The following is an 18,086-nucleotide window of genomic DNA, read 5'->3' on the forward strand; positions in this document are numbered from 1 at the left end:
ACCTACAAACATACACACGAATGTATATTTATATATATATATAGTTTTTCATACATTACCAATTAAAAGATAATCGACTATAAAATCGGTTTGCCGAGACAACCACGCAGTTTTCCTCCAACTGTAGCCAATAGCAATAGCGAACCTGCTTCGATATTGTACCGTGTTTCGTGTTTGTGTACATTGCAGTATATAAAAATGAATATCTTATCCATCATCAGAAAGAAGTCTCTGAAACAAGAGCTCACCGAAGAAGAAATGAAATATTTCGTGAAGTGCGTAACGAATAAAAATATCGACCAATGTCAAATAGGTAAGTGTTTTTTAGCGTCGAGGCGAAAGTTTTCATTTTGAAAATAATGTCTATACATTAAAAGTGTGTTTTCTTGTTAAACGTGCACTTATTAGGTGATTTTTTACGTATTCCAAATTAACCTATGTGGCGTAAAATAGCAAAATTAAACGAAACATTTTTCCATACTACTTTGGGCGGTCAAAACGAAAGTGTGACGCATTTTTCTGCGTCATTGTATTTTATTTTATTTGTTTTTTTTTAATTGTTTTACTCGTACTCCTACTAGACTTTATTTTACCGATGTTTTTGTCTTAACGACGAATTGTAGGAGCGATTTTAATGGCTTTTTACTTGAACGGCATGAGCAACGCCGAGGTCATGAACATCACAAAGGCCGTTGTCGAGTCCGGCGACGTTTTGGATTTTGGACCCTCAAAAACCGTCGTGGACAAACACAGCACCGGCGGGGTCGGCGATAAAGTATCTATACCACTGGTGCCCGCATTGAAAGCCAGTTGTTCGGATTTCGTCATACCCATGGTGTCGGGGAGATGTCTCGATTTCACCGGCGGCACGTTGGATAAACTCGAAAGTATTCCAGGTACATAAGTGTGTGTGATTAGTAAGCTGTCTCGGGACCCAGCCTGGTCAGGAGCCCCCTGGGGGGGGGGGTCGATCGAGTAATGATAAATCAAACGTGTGTCAAACGGTTGATTAGATAGTGTGTCACTTTTCGCGAAATCTGTTTGTCGCGTAACCTAGTTTATTATTATCATAATATATTTTAACCGATTTCGTTCAGTCGTATAGAGTTGTGTTGTACTTACTATTTTTTGGCAATGGAAATAAATGTTAAACTATAAGCAAGTGTCTTTAAATGTATTGCACTGTGTAATAATAATTATGTTAAAAAGTTTTATACCTTAGTGGTCGTGCGGACTACTTGTTATGCTAAAAAACGTATCCACGATCCGATTTGCGCCTATGCTCAAGAGCCAGAGGGATAGTGTTAAAGTTGGAGCATTAGGTTCTATGAGAAAGGCGCAATTAGCAAAAAACCAAAATGTTTTATTCAAAAAAATCTACGACTTCTTTAGGATATTCCGCATTTAACTACGATACAAAACAATTATTGGACATGGGAAATGATTTTGGATGCTTCATCGTTGGTTCGAACGATGTGGCGCCGGCAGATTCAGTTCTCTATCAAGCCAGAGATGTAACCGCCACGGTAGATAGCGACCAATTAATTATATGTAAGAATAGAATTTATATTATTTACCTATTTATTAAGTGCAAATGTCATCAAATTTGACAATTTTGTCAGGAAAAAAAACATTGAGACACGAGTAATGTAGTATTTATGTTTAAAACCTAAAATGATATTCTATCATTATTAGAAATAAGTGAATTATTTTTGTTCAGACTTAATATAGTAATCGGACAAACTACTTTGTTGTATTGCCTACTTCCCAAAAAAAAAAAAAAAAAATGTGTACATAAAAACAAATATAAATACAGACTTTAAACTCTTGAGTAAAACCTAAATTGTATAAACTGAAAGAAAAAGTGACAGTTGAAAAGATAAGAATTCTCGTATAATTTTACCCTTTTGATTCTTACCGCTTAACGTATAACAAATATGGGAGAGAACTAATAAACCAAAAGGGGGGTCGGTGCTCTTTAGGCGACGTTATACACCCCCTCCCCTATTTATTAAGGAGTTCAGTATAGACAATTTTTTTTCAAATTAGTTCAGTAATTAGGAATATTTTTTGGTAGTTAATTTATTTTTCGGACTAACATCATTCTCGACCGGTTTCAAGTATATTTTTAAAATTTAAACATAGAATACGCAGAATACGTTTTGCTCGGTTCATGGCGGTTTCAGAGCAAAAACACCCCGTTATAAAATCGAACGATATTTGTGTAAGCAATATGTAAATCAACGTCCGTTGCACTAATGTCGTGTAATTATATTATCCATACAGCTTCTATTATCTCGAAAAAAGCTGCCGCCGGTATCAAATATTTAGTACTGGATCTGAAAGTCGGGTCCGCGTCGTTTTTCACTTGCGCCGAACGAGCGAGGCATTTTGGAGAACAGTTTGTAAGTAACAGTCGTGGACATCGACATAGTACCCCCAATGTAGAATACTTTCGCTTCTAGGCGAATGTTGCAAAAATGATGGGAATTTATTGCAGAGTGTTGTTGACTAGAATGTCGGCTCCGGTTGGCAATTATGTAGGCAACTCGTTGGAGATTATAGAATCGATCGAATGCTTACAAGGAAAAGGACCGTCGGATCTTCGAACTATCGTTGAAAATATCGGTATTCCATAAGTGGACATCCGAGTCTCGTGCATTTTGTAATTGTACGGTGTGAATAATTTTCAGGGGGTCATTTGCTGGAGATGACCAAAAAAGTGGAATCTGTACAAAAAGGCCGCGAGGTGATCGCCAAGTCTTTGGTCGACGGATCGGCGTTACAAACGTTCAAAAATATGTTGGTAAGACAAGGAATCCTCGAAAGCGTAGCCGAAGAACTGTGCTATGGTGACCCGAAGTCCGTTTTGCCCATGGCCAAATATATAAAACAATTCAAATCCACCACTTCGGGTAATTTTGGACAGTTTATATTATTGTCTTGTACCGTGTAAAATCAATGGTTATTGCACAACACATTCAGCAGAGTCCGAGTCTAAATGTCAACGATTGAAGTGCATAGGAAATGCATCCTCTGCGTTTCAATCCGCAGATTGGTTTGCAGCCATCTTCCATTCTTCTATCTTATCTGCTTTCCTTTTCATTTCTACACATGAGTCACACATCGTTGGTCCTTTATTATTTGTTGAATGAATTCTAATCTTGGTCTTCCCCTGTGGTCCTTTCCTTCTATAATCAGTTTAAACAATCCTCCGTGTCGCATTATATGGCCTATCCATTCGTTTCGTGTTCTGACTATATTTTTCCATAGTAATTTTCCTTCTGACATTCTGTCCATCCAACTTATCATTCTTAACATTCTTTTATAACACCACATTTCAAACGCCTCGAGTCTTCTTCGTTCTTCCATTGTTATTGTCCAGATTTCACTTTGAACTTATAATAGGATAAAAAGGAATATTTGTGATTTTTTAATTTCTTATACAATTTCTATATTGGTTTGAGTAAATTTTGAAATTTTGGGTTTATACATCAAACTTGTACCCGCAATATAATATGATGTAAGCGTACTGGCTATCCTAACGTCCCTTGACCATTTATTATCATATCAATTCAATTTATAGCTATTTGAGGTAGATATTAAATTATTAGCTCCTTGTTAAAATAATGTTTCGTCAAAGGAATATTTATTAATCAGAAAATAGTACTATTAAATACTTGAGTAATATATTTTTTTGATATTTTATTATTAAACAATGAACAGATTATGTAGCCCACAAGATTTTTCTAGAATATTATCGACTTTTTGGTACACCGATTAGATTCTTTACAAAGTATAGACATTTTTTATAACGACCTATTAGTTGACTGTCACAATATTATTATATTTGAAAATTTAAAATATGTATTTCATAATAAAAGATTACTATTATTATTATTACCACCAGCCCTGCTAGCTTCTAATAACGCCGTCGACAGCATATCTGTGCACAAAATTAAGACCTACGCGGCAATAGATGATGGCAATATCTAATATCCTTCTTCGTATTGTGTATCAGTCTTGAAACGTTAAGATTCAAGTTTGTGTGCTGCAACGAGTCGGGTCGGTTTGATTAAATAAATGAACAACAGATTTTAAACCAACGTCGTTTCTTTTTGAAATGCACTTATGACGCTTGTGAAATATGTCATCAATTATTTGTTATTATTATTATTTTAGTAATACTGGAAATGCTGGCATGTTATAATACTCGGTTGTATTTGTTTTTGAAAAGGTTACGTGAAAGCAATTTACGGTAAGACCATCGCAGAGGCTTGCAATAGTTTAGGCGCTGGGAGACTAGTTTGCGACCAACAGATTGATCCCAGTGTCGGTGTTCATGTACTCGTCGAAGAAGGGGCTTACATCAAAAGTGGCACGCCTTTGCTTAACTTACATCACAATAAAACCACACTGGACCAACACATTATCGCACTGTTACAAAACTCAATAGAAATATCGGTTACGGCCAATTCAGAAGCAACAGACATTATACTCGACTGTATTGGTTGATTACACTTATCTAAAAAGATTGCCATTCTAATAAAATATTGTGTCTATTTCACAACAGGTATATTGTTATGTTTTCATTTTTACGTTTACAATAACATGGCTCCGTCCCTGATATCACGTATACTCTTCACTCTTCAGTCCTTAATTTAATTTAAAATGTAACAATAATGATCATACATTTTTTTTTTTTTTTTTTTTTAGTCTAGTAGTCCTCTATAATATACGGGACACCTTGGCTGAAAGGGATAACAAATTGTAAACAATTATACTTGAACAAAATTGTATTTAACACGATAATAATATATATTGTATAATATGCATTGCTTCCCGTTTCTGAAAAATAACATAATATACCTAGTCACGAGTTGCTGACAGAATAACGAATATGTTATAATATTATTATGAATACAAATACAATAAAAGAGTAATACCTACCATTCGGCATTATTCAAATCGTTGCTCAAGCTGATTAAAACCCGGCGTATCATTTTGCTTGATACAATGGCAGTTGTACACACATTAATCGTTTACTGACCTATTAAAGATTAATCTACTTCGTGTACCATTCATATTGTATGTAGTAAAATATATGTAATATACTAATACCGTTTTACCGCTGTCCAAAGTTACATTGGCGTATATAGGTTACTCGAACTAGTCGTCCTAAAAAGAAAATAATAATGAACACATAATATAAAATGTACAATCATATTTTATGATTTCTAGAACTATTAACTCTTTAAAGCACGGTAATGAGCATTATTGACCGCTTATTTTTTGCATGGTGGTTATGACTATGTACCACCTCAAGAAAATAATTTATCTTTTTCAAGGGCGAAATAGAAAAAAATTATTATTATAGAGTGTTACAGTGTAAATAAACATTTATTAATATTTCTTAGATAAATTTGAAAAGTCCCATAACAGAAAGGACCATTGAATAAGGCATAATTTCCAGTCATATTAAATATAGTTAAAATATTTGTATTAATGTATTTTGATTTTTGTAGTTTAATAAGCTGGCTTATATTTATGATACACTTTCTGATTCCATTTAATCTATGGATTAATTTTTATCTTGTGCATTGCTTTACCATATAGTCTAATGCGTAAATGCATGTTATAAAATGTTGAACACTTTAATTGTTACATACCTGATAATAATAATAATTAATACTCGTGTTTGATAACTTATATACTATAATATAGGTGCTGATTTAATTTCAAGAGATAATAAAAACGCCCAAGTGAATGTTTTTTTTTTGTAATTTATTTTATTTTCAACGAAGAACAAAATCGGTTATAATATAACCTATTAACACAATATAATTAATCTGATAATCATTAAAATCACATTTATCATAACGAACGTATTGCTTTATTTATAATATTAAAATACCCTAGAAAATGTATACTTCCAATAACTTAATATCACAATAATAATTCTATACTACCCTATGGAACAGCTTTTATAATGTCATGCACTCGAAGATTATTTCGTTAGCATATAATTACCAACATTTATATGAATAGATAGATAAGCGTTCTATACAGAATGTTGTTCCCAAAGTACCGTTAAATTAAAAAAAGTTTATTCAACAAACAAATGAATAACGATGAAGATCTAAATATTTGTTTTGAGCTTAATAGGTGTGTATAGTAATTAATAATACAATTCAACAAGAAACATTATAAAGAAATAGTAAAAAGTGAATACATTACATATAATAATAATTATTATCTAACAATACATGTTTCGTGGTTAAATTTATAGTTAAATAACGACATAATTTAAAGTGCATTTATGTAATTAAAAAATTGTATACCAAAATTACAACTATATTATAATATTTATAATATTATAACAACTGTTGTGCGAATTGCGAATCCTTAACGGAAACATTACATTTTTATAACACAGGTACGTTAAATATAAATTAATTAACAACTGAATTACCCTGCAAAAAATGATTTGCTTAAAATTTAATTCAGTTCTATTGTTTCTAGACAGACATCAGATAAAGTAAAATCGAAATAAAATTTAACAATACCCATTTAACATCTGAGCACTCGCGGATTTAATTGGTCCAAACCACCTACGTCCTATATTATGTAACTAATGGAAGTCATCGAAATACTTATAAGAAGTATCTAAAAAAAAATCTATAATCACAGCGAGAATTAAAAAAAATACTATTCGAATATCAGGAAAAAATAGATACACAATTTTTTTATTTTCAACTAAAATAATTATACTTAAAAAACTAAAATGTGTTATGAGTTTTACGGATTACGGTGTAGATACTCGCAGACTTTATATTTTGTGAATAAATGATCATATTAGGCAAATATTGTAGACGCCCAACTCTTAACGAAGGTTGTTTTTACCACGCAAATTGTAAAATATATAAGACTCCTAGGGAAACACGAAAACTAAAAAGCCAAACTAGCTTAGGAACCCTTTTGAAAAACATTTTTTTAAATCTGGGTGAGTAGTTGTTCTTTTGGTAATTTCGACAATCCCAGAAAACTATCTTTTCTGTATACATTAGACCTGCAAATATGCATTCTAGGTCGATAATCCTGTGTTGATTGTGAGATGAGTGTGTTTTTCGTTTTTGGAACTTTCACCAAAGGCGGCAGCGGCTCGGTTTCTTCCTTCTGAAATCCAAACTACAGACGAACACACACTTATAAAAAATGGATAACGACGATTCGCAGTAAATCGTTGAGTGTGTTCCGTAAGTTTTTCAACGTATTAAAATAATGCTAACGTGAAGAATTGTTGCGCGTTATGAGCAGAGATAACAACGGATCAATCACAGGCCATTTCGCCCGACTCCAACTTACTCTAACGATACGAGTGCGTTAAAACTTTTACGGACTGAACTATTAGTTTGATCATTTTCGGAATCAATCCATATTGCCATTATGGTTAACTGACGTGTTAGCGTGTACTGTACAAGCTGACGTTTCAGTCTGAAAATGGACCCTGCGGTGGGTCCTAATGGCCGAGCTTACTAATGACACAACATGGATTGATCCGAAAATGATGGTAACAATTTATTCTAACGGCGGTGGACGATTTACACAGGTGGCGTCCCGTCTGTGCACACATCACCTACGGCTATGATTGAACCGTCGCGTCGTTGCCTGTCTATATTATTATTTTACAAACCTTAGATTTCAGACGAGCTCCGGCACAGCATCCGTCGAAGTGACACATTTGCCAAACGCTTTTTCTCTGTCTGGTCTTTTTCCTTTTCCGCAATTCGCGGAGTAGAGTCGAGTATTCGTATTTGAGCTGATTCGCGTACCCAATCGCCTCGTCGCTGAAAACTCCCAACTCCTTGGCCGTCTGGAGTTTCATTTGGATGTCTTTCATCTTCACCATCAGCTGCGGAACACCCGAAAATTCGCGTTAGCTACAGGCCAAATCCTTCCTGACCCTCTCGCCACAGTCACTAATAAACTGACACTGGCCACGACAGACGGTGTCTACTATACCAAAGTTGGCATGACGTAGTGCGTGAAACCATTAAGCCGAAAAATAGACGATCAAACACTACCGAGACACTCCTCTCGCGCCCATTTTCGAGACGACCAGTTTGTAGATGTCACTTACTTCTTTGACGTTTATCGCCGACAAGTCTTTCAAGTGATTCGGCAACAGGGACGCGGTGGACTTTTTGTCTTTGGGCACCCTCCTGTATCTCAACAAATCGTACATTTGGTTAATCTGTTGTTTCAGGTTGTGCAGCAGAGTGTCGCCAAACTTTTCCCCAAACGAGTCGTCCGCCGTGACGGTGACGTATACATCGTTGTTGTACGTGAACACCGAGATTGACACGCCGGTGTTCTTTTGAGGCGGCAAAATGGAATAGACGGTTTTCAGCGGAGATCCTTTGATCACGATCCTCGACCTGGGACCCGACACCCAGCTAAATTGTAAGCTGGCCTAGACACAGTTAAAAAAATACATATCACAATCGTATCGCCTCCCTGTAAACCACGGCTGTACCGTATTATCCGTGAGTTCGGACAACAGCGTTCTGGCCCCCGACGCGTTTAGGGGCATCAAAAGAGAAACTATTGCTTGTTGTAGAGCCTGGTCGGATCGGTACATGTTTTCCATCGCTTTCTTGGTAAACCACAGTCTTGGGATCGCGCCCTCCACGCCCGTTGGTAACACAACCAACACTGGCGACGAGTAATCAGTATTTCCTATTTGAGTCGGGTACACGATCTAAAAACGTATGTATAGTATGCAACGTTCGGGTAAACAATAGTACACCAAAAATTACAATTTACCGATATCGATTAATAAATACAAAAATCTGTTTTAAGTCGGTTCAAAAATGTACCTAGCTGATGTGTTCGATAATTTCGCAACGCGCCATAAACGAATCTATTATGTATCAATGCAATCGATGTAAGCATAATTTGAAATACACACCGTCCCTATTTTTTCTTTTCTTCGCTGTTACACTCTTAATCCCACACAAATAGAATCGGCAACCAATATCCTCCGCCTACACCAAACACTTCTATGTCTTTATTTATTCAACATTCGACCAATTCTTTCTCTCGGTCTACCTCCACCTCTTAAATTCCTCTACGGCTCTACCAATAATAATATATTTTACCTGTGTTATATCGTTTTATACGATATAACACAACGGTCACATTTTCTTCAATTCACTCCATTCTCTTGCATAAATACACGGGCTATGGCTATTACAATATTAATACAAGTGTACATTTCAGTCGTCTTACGTTCATGTTGTTCAAATGCACTATTCCGTTGAGTTTCATCATTACGTGCAACGATCCAGCGACTGCAGACAAAACCACAAAGCCATGTGGTGTTTTAGTTACTTGATTAATTCGGTTTAGTTTAGACAGAGCGCCTTCGAAACAACACCAACTAACGTTATAATTGAAAGACAAGGCATCCGGGGGGGTTGCGTGATTGTTTTTGTTAACAGGGTTGATTATCTTCCATAAAAGCTCTAACGAACCGGTAAATATTGTCTCTACCATGTTCGCCCAATATAGCACTTCCGGAGGATTCTGAAACAAACATTACGTTCAATATATTATCGAACACATCACAAATATTTCAACATGTCTCGACAACTCACTTCGGATACATGGTAGTACGTTTTCGTGTCCGACAAACATGTACATAATAGTTTTGCCAATGACATCCAATCGGCTAAACAACGGTGTGCGACAAATACTACTACAGAGTCTCGTTTCCCGGGCATCGACAAATCGTTTCGTGACAGCAAGTGCAATTCCCACGGGGGTTTATCAATCGACAAACCCCTGGAAACCAGTTTTCCAATGTACCCCTAAGAAAAAAACACAATCAAACCGTTTGTTAAAGAGATTTGTCCAATAAAATGGAGAGAACGATAGCCGGAAAATGGCAAATAGTAAAGAAGGCGACGAGCGAGAGATCAAAGTGCATGAAGACGGGAGAAGAGTCAAAACAAAAGGAAAGGAGTACAACAGGAAAGGAAACAATTATTGGAGTAGACGGGAAGAGAATCAAAATTCAAAGGATATAAAAGGAACCTTCAAGACTGATGTGATTTTACACTTACTTGGATTTGTTTCTTGTCCATTGGGTAATCACATGATTTGTAGACGTGTTCATTGATGTCAAACGAATTTCTCTCGGACATCCAACAATATGAGTTACCGAATACGTTTGTCAACACCACAGGCCGTTCGGTCAGTCGTGTGCATTGTGGTAATGCTTTTTTGATTACCAGCTCTTTTAAGTACCGTAGCTCGATCTCAGAGTCGAGAATGAACACAGACAACACGGTAGACCGAGCCCACGACTCTCCCAACCACCGTATCTCGTTGCTCGACATACTCGTAAGATTTCCTAAAACTTTGAACAATTGTGTATATATAATTTCAGTATAAACTTGAGCGTACACGCGTTTTTCGGCAACAGACTGAGACTTTAAGCAACTCATGGTTATATATATGATATAGTGAATAAATAAATATTTAAACCCTTAACAATAAAAAATAATACACTCTATGCATAATGTTGTCATCTTCAGCACTAACGACAATCGACAGAGTGTATTATTTGTGTGGTTATGGATTTACATATTAATTTCTTTACTATAACCTCGTTGTACGCCTAGCAATCGAAGTAGAAAAGGTGGAGCAACACGTAACCAGCACACAACACATCCCTGAAGATGGAACATAAAAGGCTTATTCGAAACGTTGGCAGAGCTTATTTGTAAATATAGATATAACCTAAAACTATGTATAAATAAAAACTAGAGTAACTTTGTGGAATTATTATAATTTGTCATTACAAACCCAATCCACAAAAATGATTAACTTAGAGCAAATGCGTGTTTCATATTACATTTTTACTGATGATGGCAACTTAGTTGTCGAAGTACGTATTCGCTCTAAGTAAATCATTTTTGTGGATTGGGCTTTTACTATTAAATTAGACTTTGTAAATATTTCAGTGAAATAAATAACATAAAAATAATTAAATACATTTTGGAATGCGCAAAAAATATAAATGTCTTATTTCTTGCGTATACTCTTCGTGTAGATTACCTCCTAAGCAAGCGTATCGGTGAGCCAAAGAAACGATCCATTTGAAGAAAAGAGTGATTATCACGACAAAAGACAATACGGCTATCACTGGTATGCTGATGATGGTGTGTATTGTTTTCAGAATAGCAGCACAAATCAGCCTCCATGTTGTTGAATGTCTTTTGAAAGATATTCTTATAGGGTACGCTTCTGGTCTACTGCCACGCCGTAATTGATAGTACATGTGTATTTAATTGGGTCTCCTAAAATCATAATAGTTTTACAGTTTTTAATGAATGTAATTCATTTTCGTATTGGTATTGGTGTTCCAAAACTGTTGCCTAAGAACATATTTTTGGTATCTATAATTTCAATAGCATTGTTCCTGTTATAGCCGGTTTGGCTATAATCTTGTATATTTCGCCTAACAAGTTAAGATTTTTTTTTTTAAAGAGGGTGAGAGGGTTATGAAAAATTAAATAAATTAAAACACGAATATTTTAGCAAATAAAACATCTATTATTTAATAGATGATCGTTATATCGTTGTTTTACTCAAAGGCCAAAGGCATATGGCTGAAAAAACCAAACAATAATTATAAATAAACAAATACCTAAACGAAACAAATGAGTGAATACATCGTACGTAGTTTAAGTAAAAAATATACATATAATATAATATAATATTTTATATAATATTCAAACAAACACTGTAAACAAATACACATAATTAATTTAGTCAATTACTGATAAAACTGAAACAACGTTATTAATTAATAACAATACGGTAGAAAAAATACTATACATCAATTAAACACATAACGTGTAATGATAAAAAAAAACATTTCTCCTAATTGTTAAACCGGATTGAAAAAACCCGAATTCAATTTATAATAATAATTAACCTAAATTACATATAATATATAGTATTTTGAACGCGATAAAAAAATAATATTTTATATTAAACGTGTTTCTTTTTCTAGTGTGTTTGTCTACACAGTACGTGTTCAAAACATCCTTGTTTATTACTTTATTCATCACTAATCGTATGTTAAGTAGGAAATGGTTCAGTATTGTGTGGTGTATTCTTACAATGTGTAACCCGTATTGTAAATAATATTGTCCACTTAAAGCTGAACTCGAAAAAATAAGAAAACATCATGTCAATATTATGGCAGTACATCTATAGGATGGCTTTCATAAAAGTATAATTCTCACTCAATGACATTTCAACATTTACACTGTATTTTTTATGAATTTATTTATAAATGTTTTCTCTCTGGTGTGGAGTAAACTTGACAGACCTTACAAATATTATCATTAAGTAATAAAACCCAATTTTATTTTTCTGTTTTATGGAACCAAATAAAATGGGATTAAATAAACTGAATTATAATAGACACAAAAATAATGAATGATCGCATAGGCTACAGCTTTGAACCGGACAAAGCTACCTGTACACAGTAATGTATGAAAATATGTCAAAAACGTAAGCAAAAATGAGATTACACGCTTTAATCAACTGATCTATGTACTTTATTACATGATCTAACGAACGGCGCTTAATTTCGATTGTCTAACGACAGCAATGCAGTAAAAAAAAAAAAACAGCAATTCACCACGTATAATTATGTTTTGAAATGTAATTAGTATTTCCTAGATTCGACCCCACCGAAAATAAACAACAATTATATTTTTTTATGGGTTAAGCGTTTAAAAACATCACAAAACCAAATTATACATCACGTTAGAGATAGAAAAGATTTTTTTTTTTTTTAAAATCAATATTTATTATTTATTATGCCTATTATTAAGCGCCAATTAATATTATATAAGATCAACCGTCGTCTATTTGAATAGAATTAAGAATATGTCTTACATTAATTTTTATTTCATCACAAGTGCAATTTTATGTTTTATATTAGTCCCCCAATTGGCAAGTGAAACCAAAGAGTATAGTACAGACTACAAAGCGACTCTGATTTAACCGATAAGTTTTTCCTACACAAATTGATCTGTTATAAGAACTTAGAAGTATAAACTTTTTTTAATAACTTCTGTGTACAATAATTATGTACTATACTAGTTTTAACATGTGTGGTATTTCTTGAAAAAGAAAATATTTTAATAGTTTAATAGTTTTCATTGGAGATTAAATTAAGATTAAATTTAATACACTCTTTTTATAATAAAAAAAAATTAGTTTTAAAATAGTTTTCAGTAATATTTTTTTATTTAACTGTAGCTTTATTGTATAGTAGTTTAGCCGTTTAAACAGTCACCTTCTCTTCCTTTAAATCTGCCACTACCTAAGTTCCATAAATTTGGTCTTTTATGCTAAATCACGTACACCTTTTGTATAGATACAACTTACTTTTTAGCATGCTAAAAAAAAAAGTGCTTTTGCACAACATAAAAAAAATTCTACGCTTTACAGATTGTACAGTTAGACACATTTTGGTGAAAATATACTTTATGGTGTATGTTTAATGCAAAGTCATCGGTGTAAGGGAATACGCAGGGTCGAATATTTTGACTTACTAGTTTTTTTTTTATTGTTTCCCGATTTTTTTTTTTTAGTAAGATGTGCATTTGAAAGAAAACAAAAATTTCGATAATTTAAAAAATGCAAAACCCGAGGTGCAAATATCAAACGGTGTACGTGCGTAATATTACAATATACATTTACTCGATTTGTGTATACGTACAAATGCAAACAAGTCAAACCAAACGAGGGCACCGGCGACGTGCGGCAAACCCCCTGGGACGTTCCGGCTTAGTCTGTATGGAGCGCACACGGTATATACACACCGTGAAACTGCGTGACCCACATAATCTCTACACTGACAGTGGCACGAGGCCGGAGGGGTACGCGGCAGCAGAGGGTTCATTTTTTTTTTTTGCAAAACGGTGACGTTCAAGGCAACTGGGTCACAGTCGCGATCGTTTCTCGCCGTGCCAGGGTACGCCGTTTTTCGCCAACCACCCCTTCTCGCAGTTCAGCCCCTACCCTCGCCAAATCTTCCGGGGTCAGCCTTGAGCCCGAACGCTTAACGCCGCATGGATGACGATTATCTGCCTTGTAAAAAAACGCGGTCAGCTCTCTACGGCGACCCGAAGGGGATACAAATTGGGGTACATGTAAGAAAATCGCCTTGGCCAGCACGATTACAGTACACCTTCTGTATCACTCATCGGTTCGTGGAGTCACTTCGTGTTCATTGCAAATGTATTTCATACTCGCGGGTTAAGGTTAGGTTGTACGCGAGCGATGACAAATCCAACTTTTTGCATTATCACAAAACGATAATAACACACAGTACAGGTACCTATTACAACAAATCCTCGCGTGTGTTTACCTATTGTTTTACGATTTCCTTCGCCCTTGCCCCCATCTCTATTGGCGTAGATCATATCGCACACTAAAGGCAGCGGATACGGTATTCTATTGTTATTATTATTATTATTATTATTATACGGCTCGGTCGCCGTTATCGTTATTACCGTTATAATTTATTATTCTGTTGGCGAATAGACGAGAAAAAAAAATCGAGAGTGCTCGCTGTATGATAATATTATGCGGATGGTCGATAGAAAAAAAAAAAAAAACATTTTAACAACAGCGATGTACAAAAACCGTTACGGCATATTAGGTACAATAGTATGTAATTTATCATACGCCGTGTACTACGATAATAGTATACAAATTACTACACCATAGAAAAACTATGCAAACGATCAAATTCATAGAATCGAATGATTGTAGCGAGTTTTGTGACACAAGCGCGCGCGGGCGCAGTAATAAAATACACGGTGTTTACAACGATGCTTATGTACTTTATACGTACATCCGTCATCCGCAGTGGAATGCAGCGGAGAATAAGATTTAAAAAACCGATAGTTGAAAAATATAATGTGATAACGGCTGGTAATTATTGACATTGAACGCAAAACGGTATGACGCGTTTCCGTCCAGTTCCTAATTGGTTTTCAAGAGAATAACGTGCAGCGGTCAATCTTGATTGGCACGTCGCCGTATAAGGAATACGCACCATTTAATTTAAAACGGATTACGGACCGATATTTTAGTGGTAGGTAGAAAGGTAGACGAGGCGGGTACGAACACGATTTCGATCTCATTTGATTCAACCTACTTATTAATCTCTATGCCATCGGTATCGCAGGCATTATATTATATTGTTAAGGGCAAAATATTATATTAGAAACGAGATCAATATTGCCGGGACAGCGAAACGCCGCGTCCCACAGCGCGGGTGGCAGCATACGGTGGTCCACGATCACTCGGCTTAATGACAATTATTATTTTACACATACCCCGTGTACAGCGTGACAATAAAATGTCCATAATAAAATGTAAAAAATCTATCTTGGTTACTACTTGTGGACTACCTACATCATTTGCCGTCTGGGATTATACCGACTAACCAGTAGGTACACCGGTTTGATTAAAAAAAATATAGTCGTTATTACAATAATTATTATTTTTATAATTATCTATCACTATCTTTGGTGCGATTAATATGGTAATCTCGATACTGATCAAACATAATACCCATAGTATTATATTTAGTAGTGTACTCAATATATATATATATTTTATATTACTCATTTATAGATTATTTTTTTTTTTTTTGTAGTCTCGACAAGACTTTAAGAGATAGTCTACGAAACGACCTATTTTCATTTTTTTATTTTCCCGTAGCGTTCGTCACAAACGCAAAATATTTGCAAAACTGTAATCACAAAATTGAATTGGTAAAGTAGGTAAGTTGCCGACTATTATTAACACACATTCGCTGGAGCAAAACGCACAAACAATATAACAACACCAACGTTTGCGGTATACTCAATCGTTGGTAAACATTATGCGTTATAAGGTGTATAATGATAATAACAATAGTAATAGACAATAGTAGTAGTTGATGTCAATCGGCTTGAGAACACAAACCGTTCGAGTTTAGATTAACTAATCTAATTATATAGCGCCTTCGCGCTGACCTTTATAAATGCATTTTTAATCGCATATTATTATTATTATTGTGCATATAGTACAGACAGAGACACCGTGTTATATACTAGACAATTACGCACATAAAAATATAACCAAGTACCTATAGTGCCTAAAGCGTATATACAAATACTCTTATGGTTTGGACAATAGCGCGAACAAAAAAAAAAAAAATCATAATACATTATACTATTGTTGGTGTTAATATTTTTATTTTTCGTGTTATTAGATTATTTGATTAAAAAATAAAACACCTACCCGTAAAGATAATACCTGTTTTTTTTTTTATTGTAAACGCATACTACATTTTCTACGGGTAAAATTTGAATGCATTTTTTTTTTTTTTTTTGTCAACTACTCACCCGCATTGATGTGGGTCGGCGGCGATAAGTGACGTTGAGCTTTTTGGAATTTGACGGCAGCACCAGCGTTAGCCAACGACCGAGCTCGCGTACTGTCCTGATCGTCTGCCGTAGTGAACTTTAATTGCCCGCAAAACGCGTGGCGCAGCTTGTACCCAAACGCGCTGCGAACAAATCCGATCGGCCGCCAATGCACGTACCTGCTGCTGCTGCTGCTGCTGCTACTGTCCGTATGATAATAATATGTATAATATACACGCGAAGGATCCACCAAGTGAGTGAGGTGAACAACAAACTTTTGTGGCTTTTTTTTTTTAATTATTGACAGTTTTTAATATTGTAATCGAGAACGAGTTTTTTTTTTCAAAGGTCCAGCAGGAGCCGCTAAAGTCGTTCTGATTGTGCAACAGCAAATTTTAAACGTACAGTTAACTTCACGCTATTGTGCGCATTTAATTGTACACGGGCAAGTATATCGAAGAATAATATTGTACAAATTGTAGGCGTAGTTTGAAGTTTGTTTAACTATCAATTTGCCTTTTTTTTTTTTTTTTAGATAGAGAGAGAGGCGAGCTACTTGCGCGAAAGCAAATAAAGCTTAATACATGGACTTGCCAAACAATTACATTAACCCTTTGTTGTTTTCGCAACATTTTTGATATTATTTTCACTTTACGTCAATACCAACGAACGATTCTGTTTGGAAAATAAATAAAAAATAACACTGTCACAATTTGGTTTCGGTGTATACTTTTGTTTATAAAATATTACAATTAGTTTTTTAATTTCAGGTTAAAATCTTTTTTATCTATTTTATTAAAAAGTAGATTTTCTTAAAAAAAATGTTGAAGAAAATGAATGTTGACAATTATTATTATAAAAAGTGTTGAAAAAATAAAGTGGCCCACGAGTCGGCGTAGAATATAATACTTATAGGTGCAGTTGGAAAAAATCACATTGATTAAAAAATCATATGTAAGATATATAATTACGATTTTCAATTTTGAAGCGTATAGACATTTTTTTTTTTTTTTTTGCATACAATTGACCTGAAAAATTAAGGTAAACGAGTTTTGTGGTCAATGCAGATATAACGATAAATATATATACTGTTATAATATGGTAATAACAATTTTTAAAAAATTTATTTCAAATTAAATTAATAACGCAACTAGTTTTTAGCTCTAAAAAGTAGTTGCACTTGACTCGTTTAATAAATAAAAGATTTAAATCAATTTCGCGTACAAATGTGATCATTGCCAAAACAACCATGGCCAGCCGGCTGTGAAGACAACACAGACTAAAATATGCAATTGGTGTGCATTTTTTAAGTACACTCTTTTATACATCATATTAAATCGGTTCAACTACTTATAGTCTCATTTTCAGACCTTTACTATACAAAACTACACGGGGTACACCTAAAAAAAGGAAATCGAAAACAAATTTGTTAACCATTCTGGAGGAAAGGATTTTTTATTTTTTTATGTGTTACAGTATATTGATAACACTGTGTCCAAAAAATATTCCATACAAGTTTGGAACTAATTCTACTATTTTTAAACAAGTTAAAGAGTGCCGAAATTTTAGGTT

General features: G+C 34.5%; 2 protein-coding genes across 4 annotated transcripts; one reads left to right on the top strand and one right to left on the bottom strand.

Annotated features, from left to right (window-relative positions):
- LOC126841722 (thymidine phosphorylase-like) lies at positions 1-4,833 on the top strand. Its single transcript, XM_050578330.1, has 8 exons — positions 1-313; positions 624-896; positions 1,393-1,551; positions 2,287-2,405; positions 2,466-2,628; positions 2,694-2,915; positions 4,238-4,573; positions 4,717-4,833. Exons 1-7 carry the CDS (start codon positions 199-201, stop codon positions 4,513-4,515), a joined length of 1,329 nt encoding a protein of 442 aa, XP_050434287.1. The 5' UTR covers positions 1-198; the 3' UTR covers positions 4,516-4,573; positions 4,717-4,833.
- Positions 4,834-4,946: 113 nt separating this feature from the next.
- Positions 4,947-16,725, bottom strand: LOC126841720 (uncharacterized). 3 transcript variants are annotated; one of them, XM_050578329.1, is made up of 10 exons: positions 16,494-16,725; positions 11,125-11,366; positions 10,128-10,423; positions 9,660-9,872; positions 9,292-9,588; positions 8,537-8,761; positions 8,141-8,473; positions 7,694-7,912; positions 5,122-5,178; positions 4,947-5,050 (listed from the first exon to the last, which is right to left on the bottom strand). In XM_050578329.1, exons 2-9 carry the CDS (start codon positions 11,345-11,347, stop codon positions 5,170-5,172), a joined length of 1,815 nt encoding a protein of 604 aa, XP_050434286.1. In that variant the 5' UTR covers positions 11,348-11,366; positions 16,494-16,725; the 3' UTR covers positions 4,947-5,050; positions 5,122-5,169. The 3 variants fall into 3 exon arrangements, with proteins under 3 accessions (XP_050434286.1, XP_050434285.1, XP_050434283.1); XM_050578328.1 differs by lacking the exons at positions 4,947-5,050; positions 5,122-5,178 and adding an exon at positions 5,813-7,188 and having other exon boundaries at positions 10,128-10,417; positions 16,494-16,724; XM_050578326.1 differs by lacking the exons at positions 4,947-5,050; positions 5,122-5,178 and adding an exon at positions 5,814-7,188 and having other exon boundaries at positions 16,494-16,723.
- Between the last annotated feature and the right edge of the window lie 1,361 nt (positions 16,726-18,086).

This window comes from Adelges cooleyi, unplaced genomic scaffold (assembly GCF_023614345.1).
Source record: "Adelges cooleyi isolate 19-005CV unplaced genomic scaffold, UGA_ACOO_1.1 ACOO_flye_CR_arks_rails_tigmint_CR_PRNA_41, whole genome shotgun sequence".
NCBI lineage: Eukaryota > Metazoa > Arthropoda > Insecta > Hemiptera > Adelgidae > Adelges > Adelges cooleyi.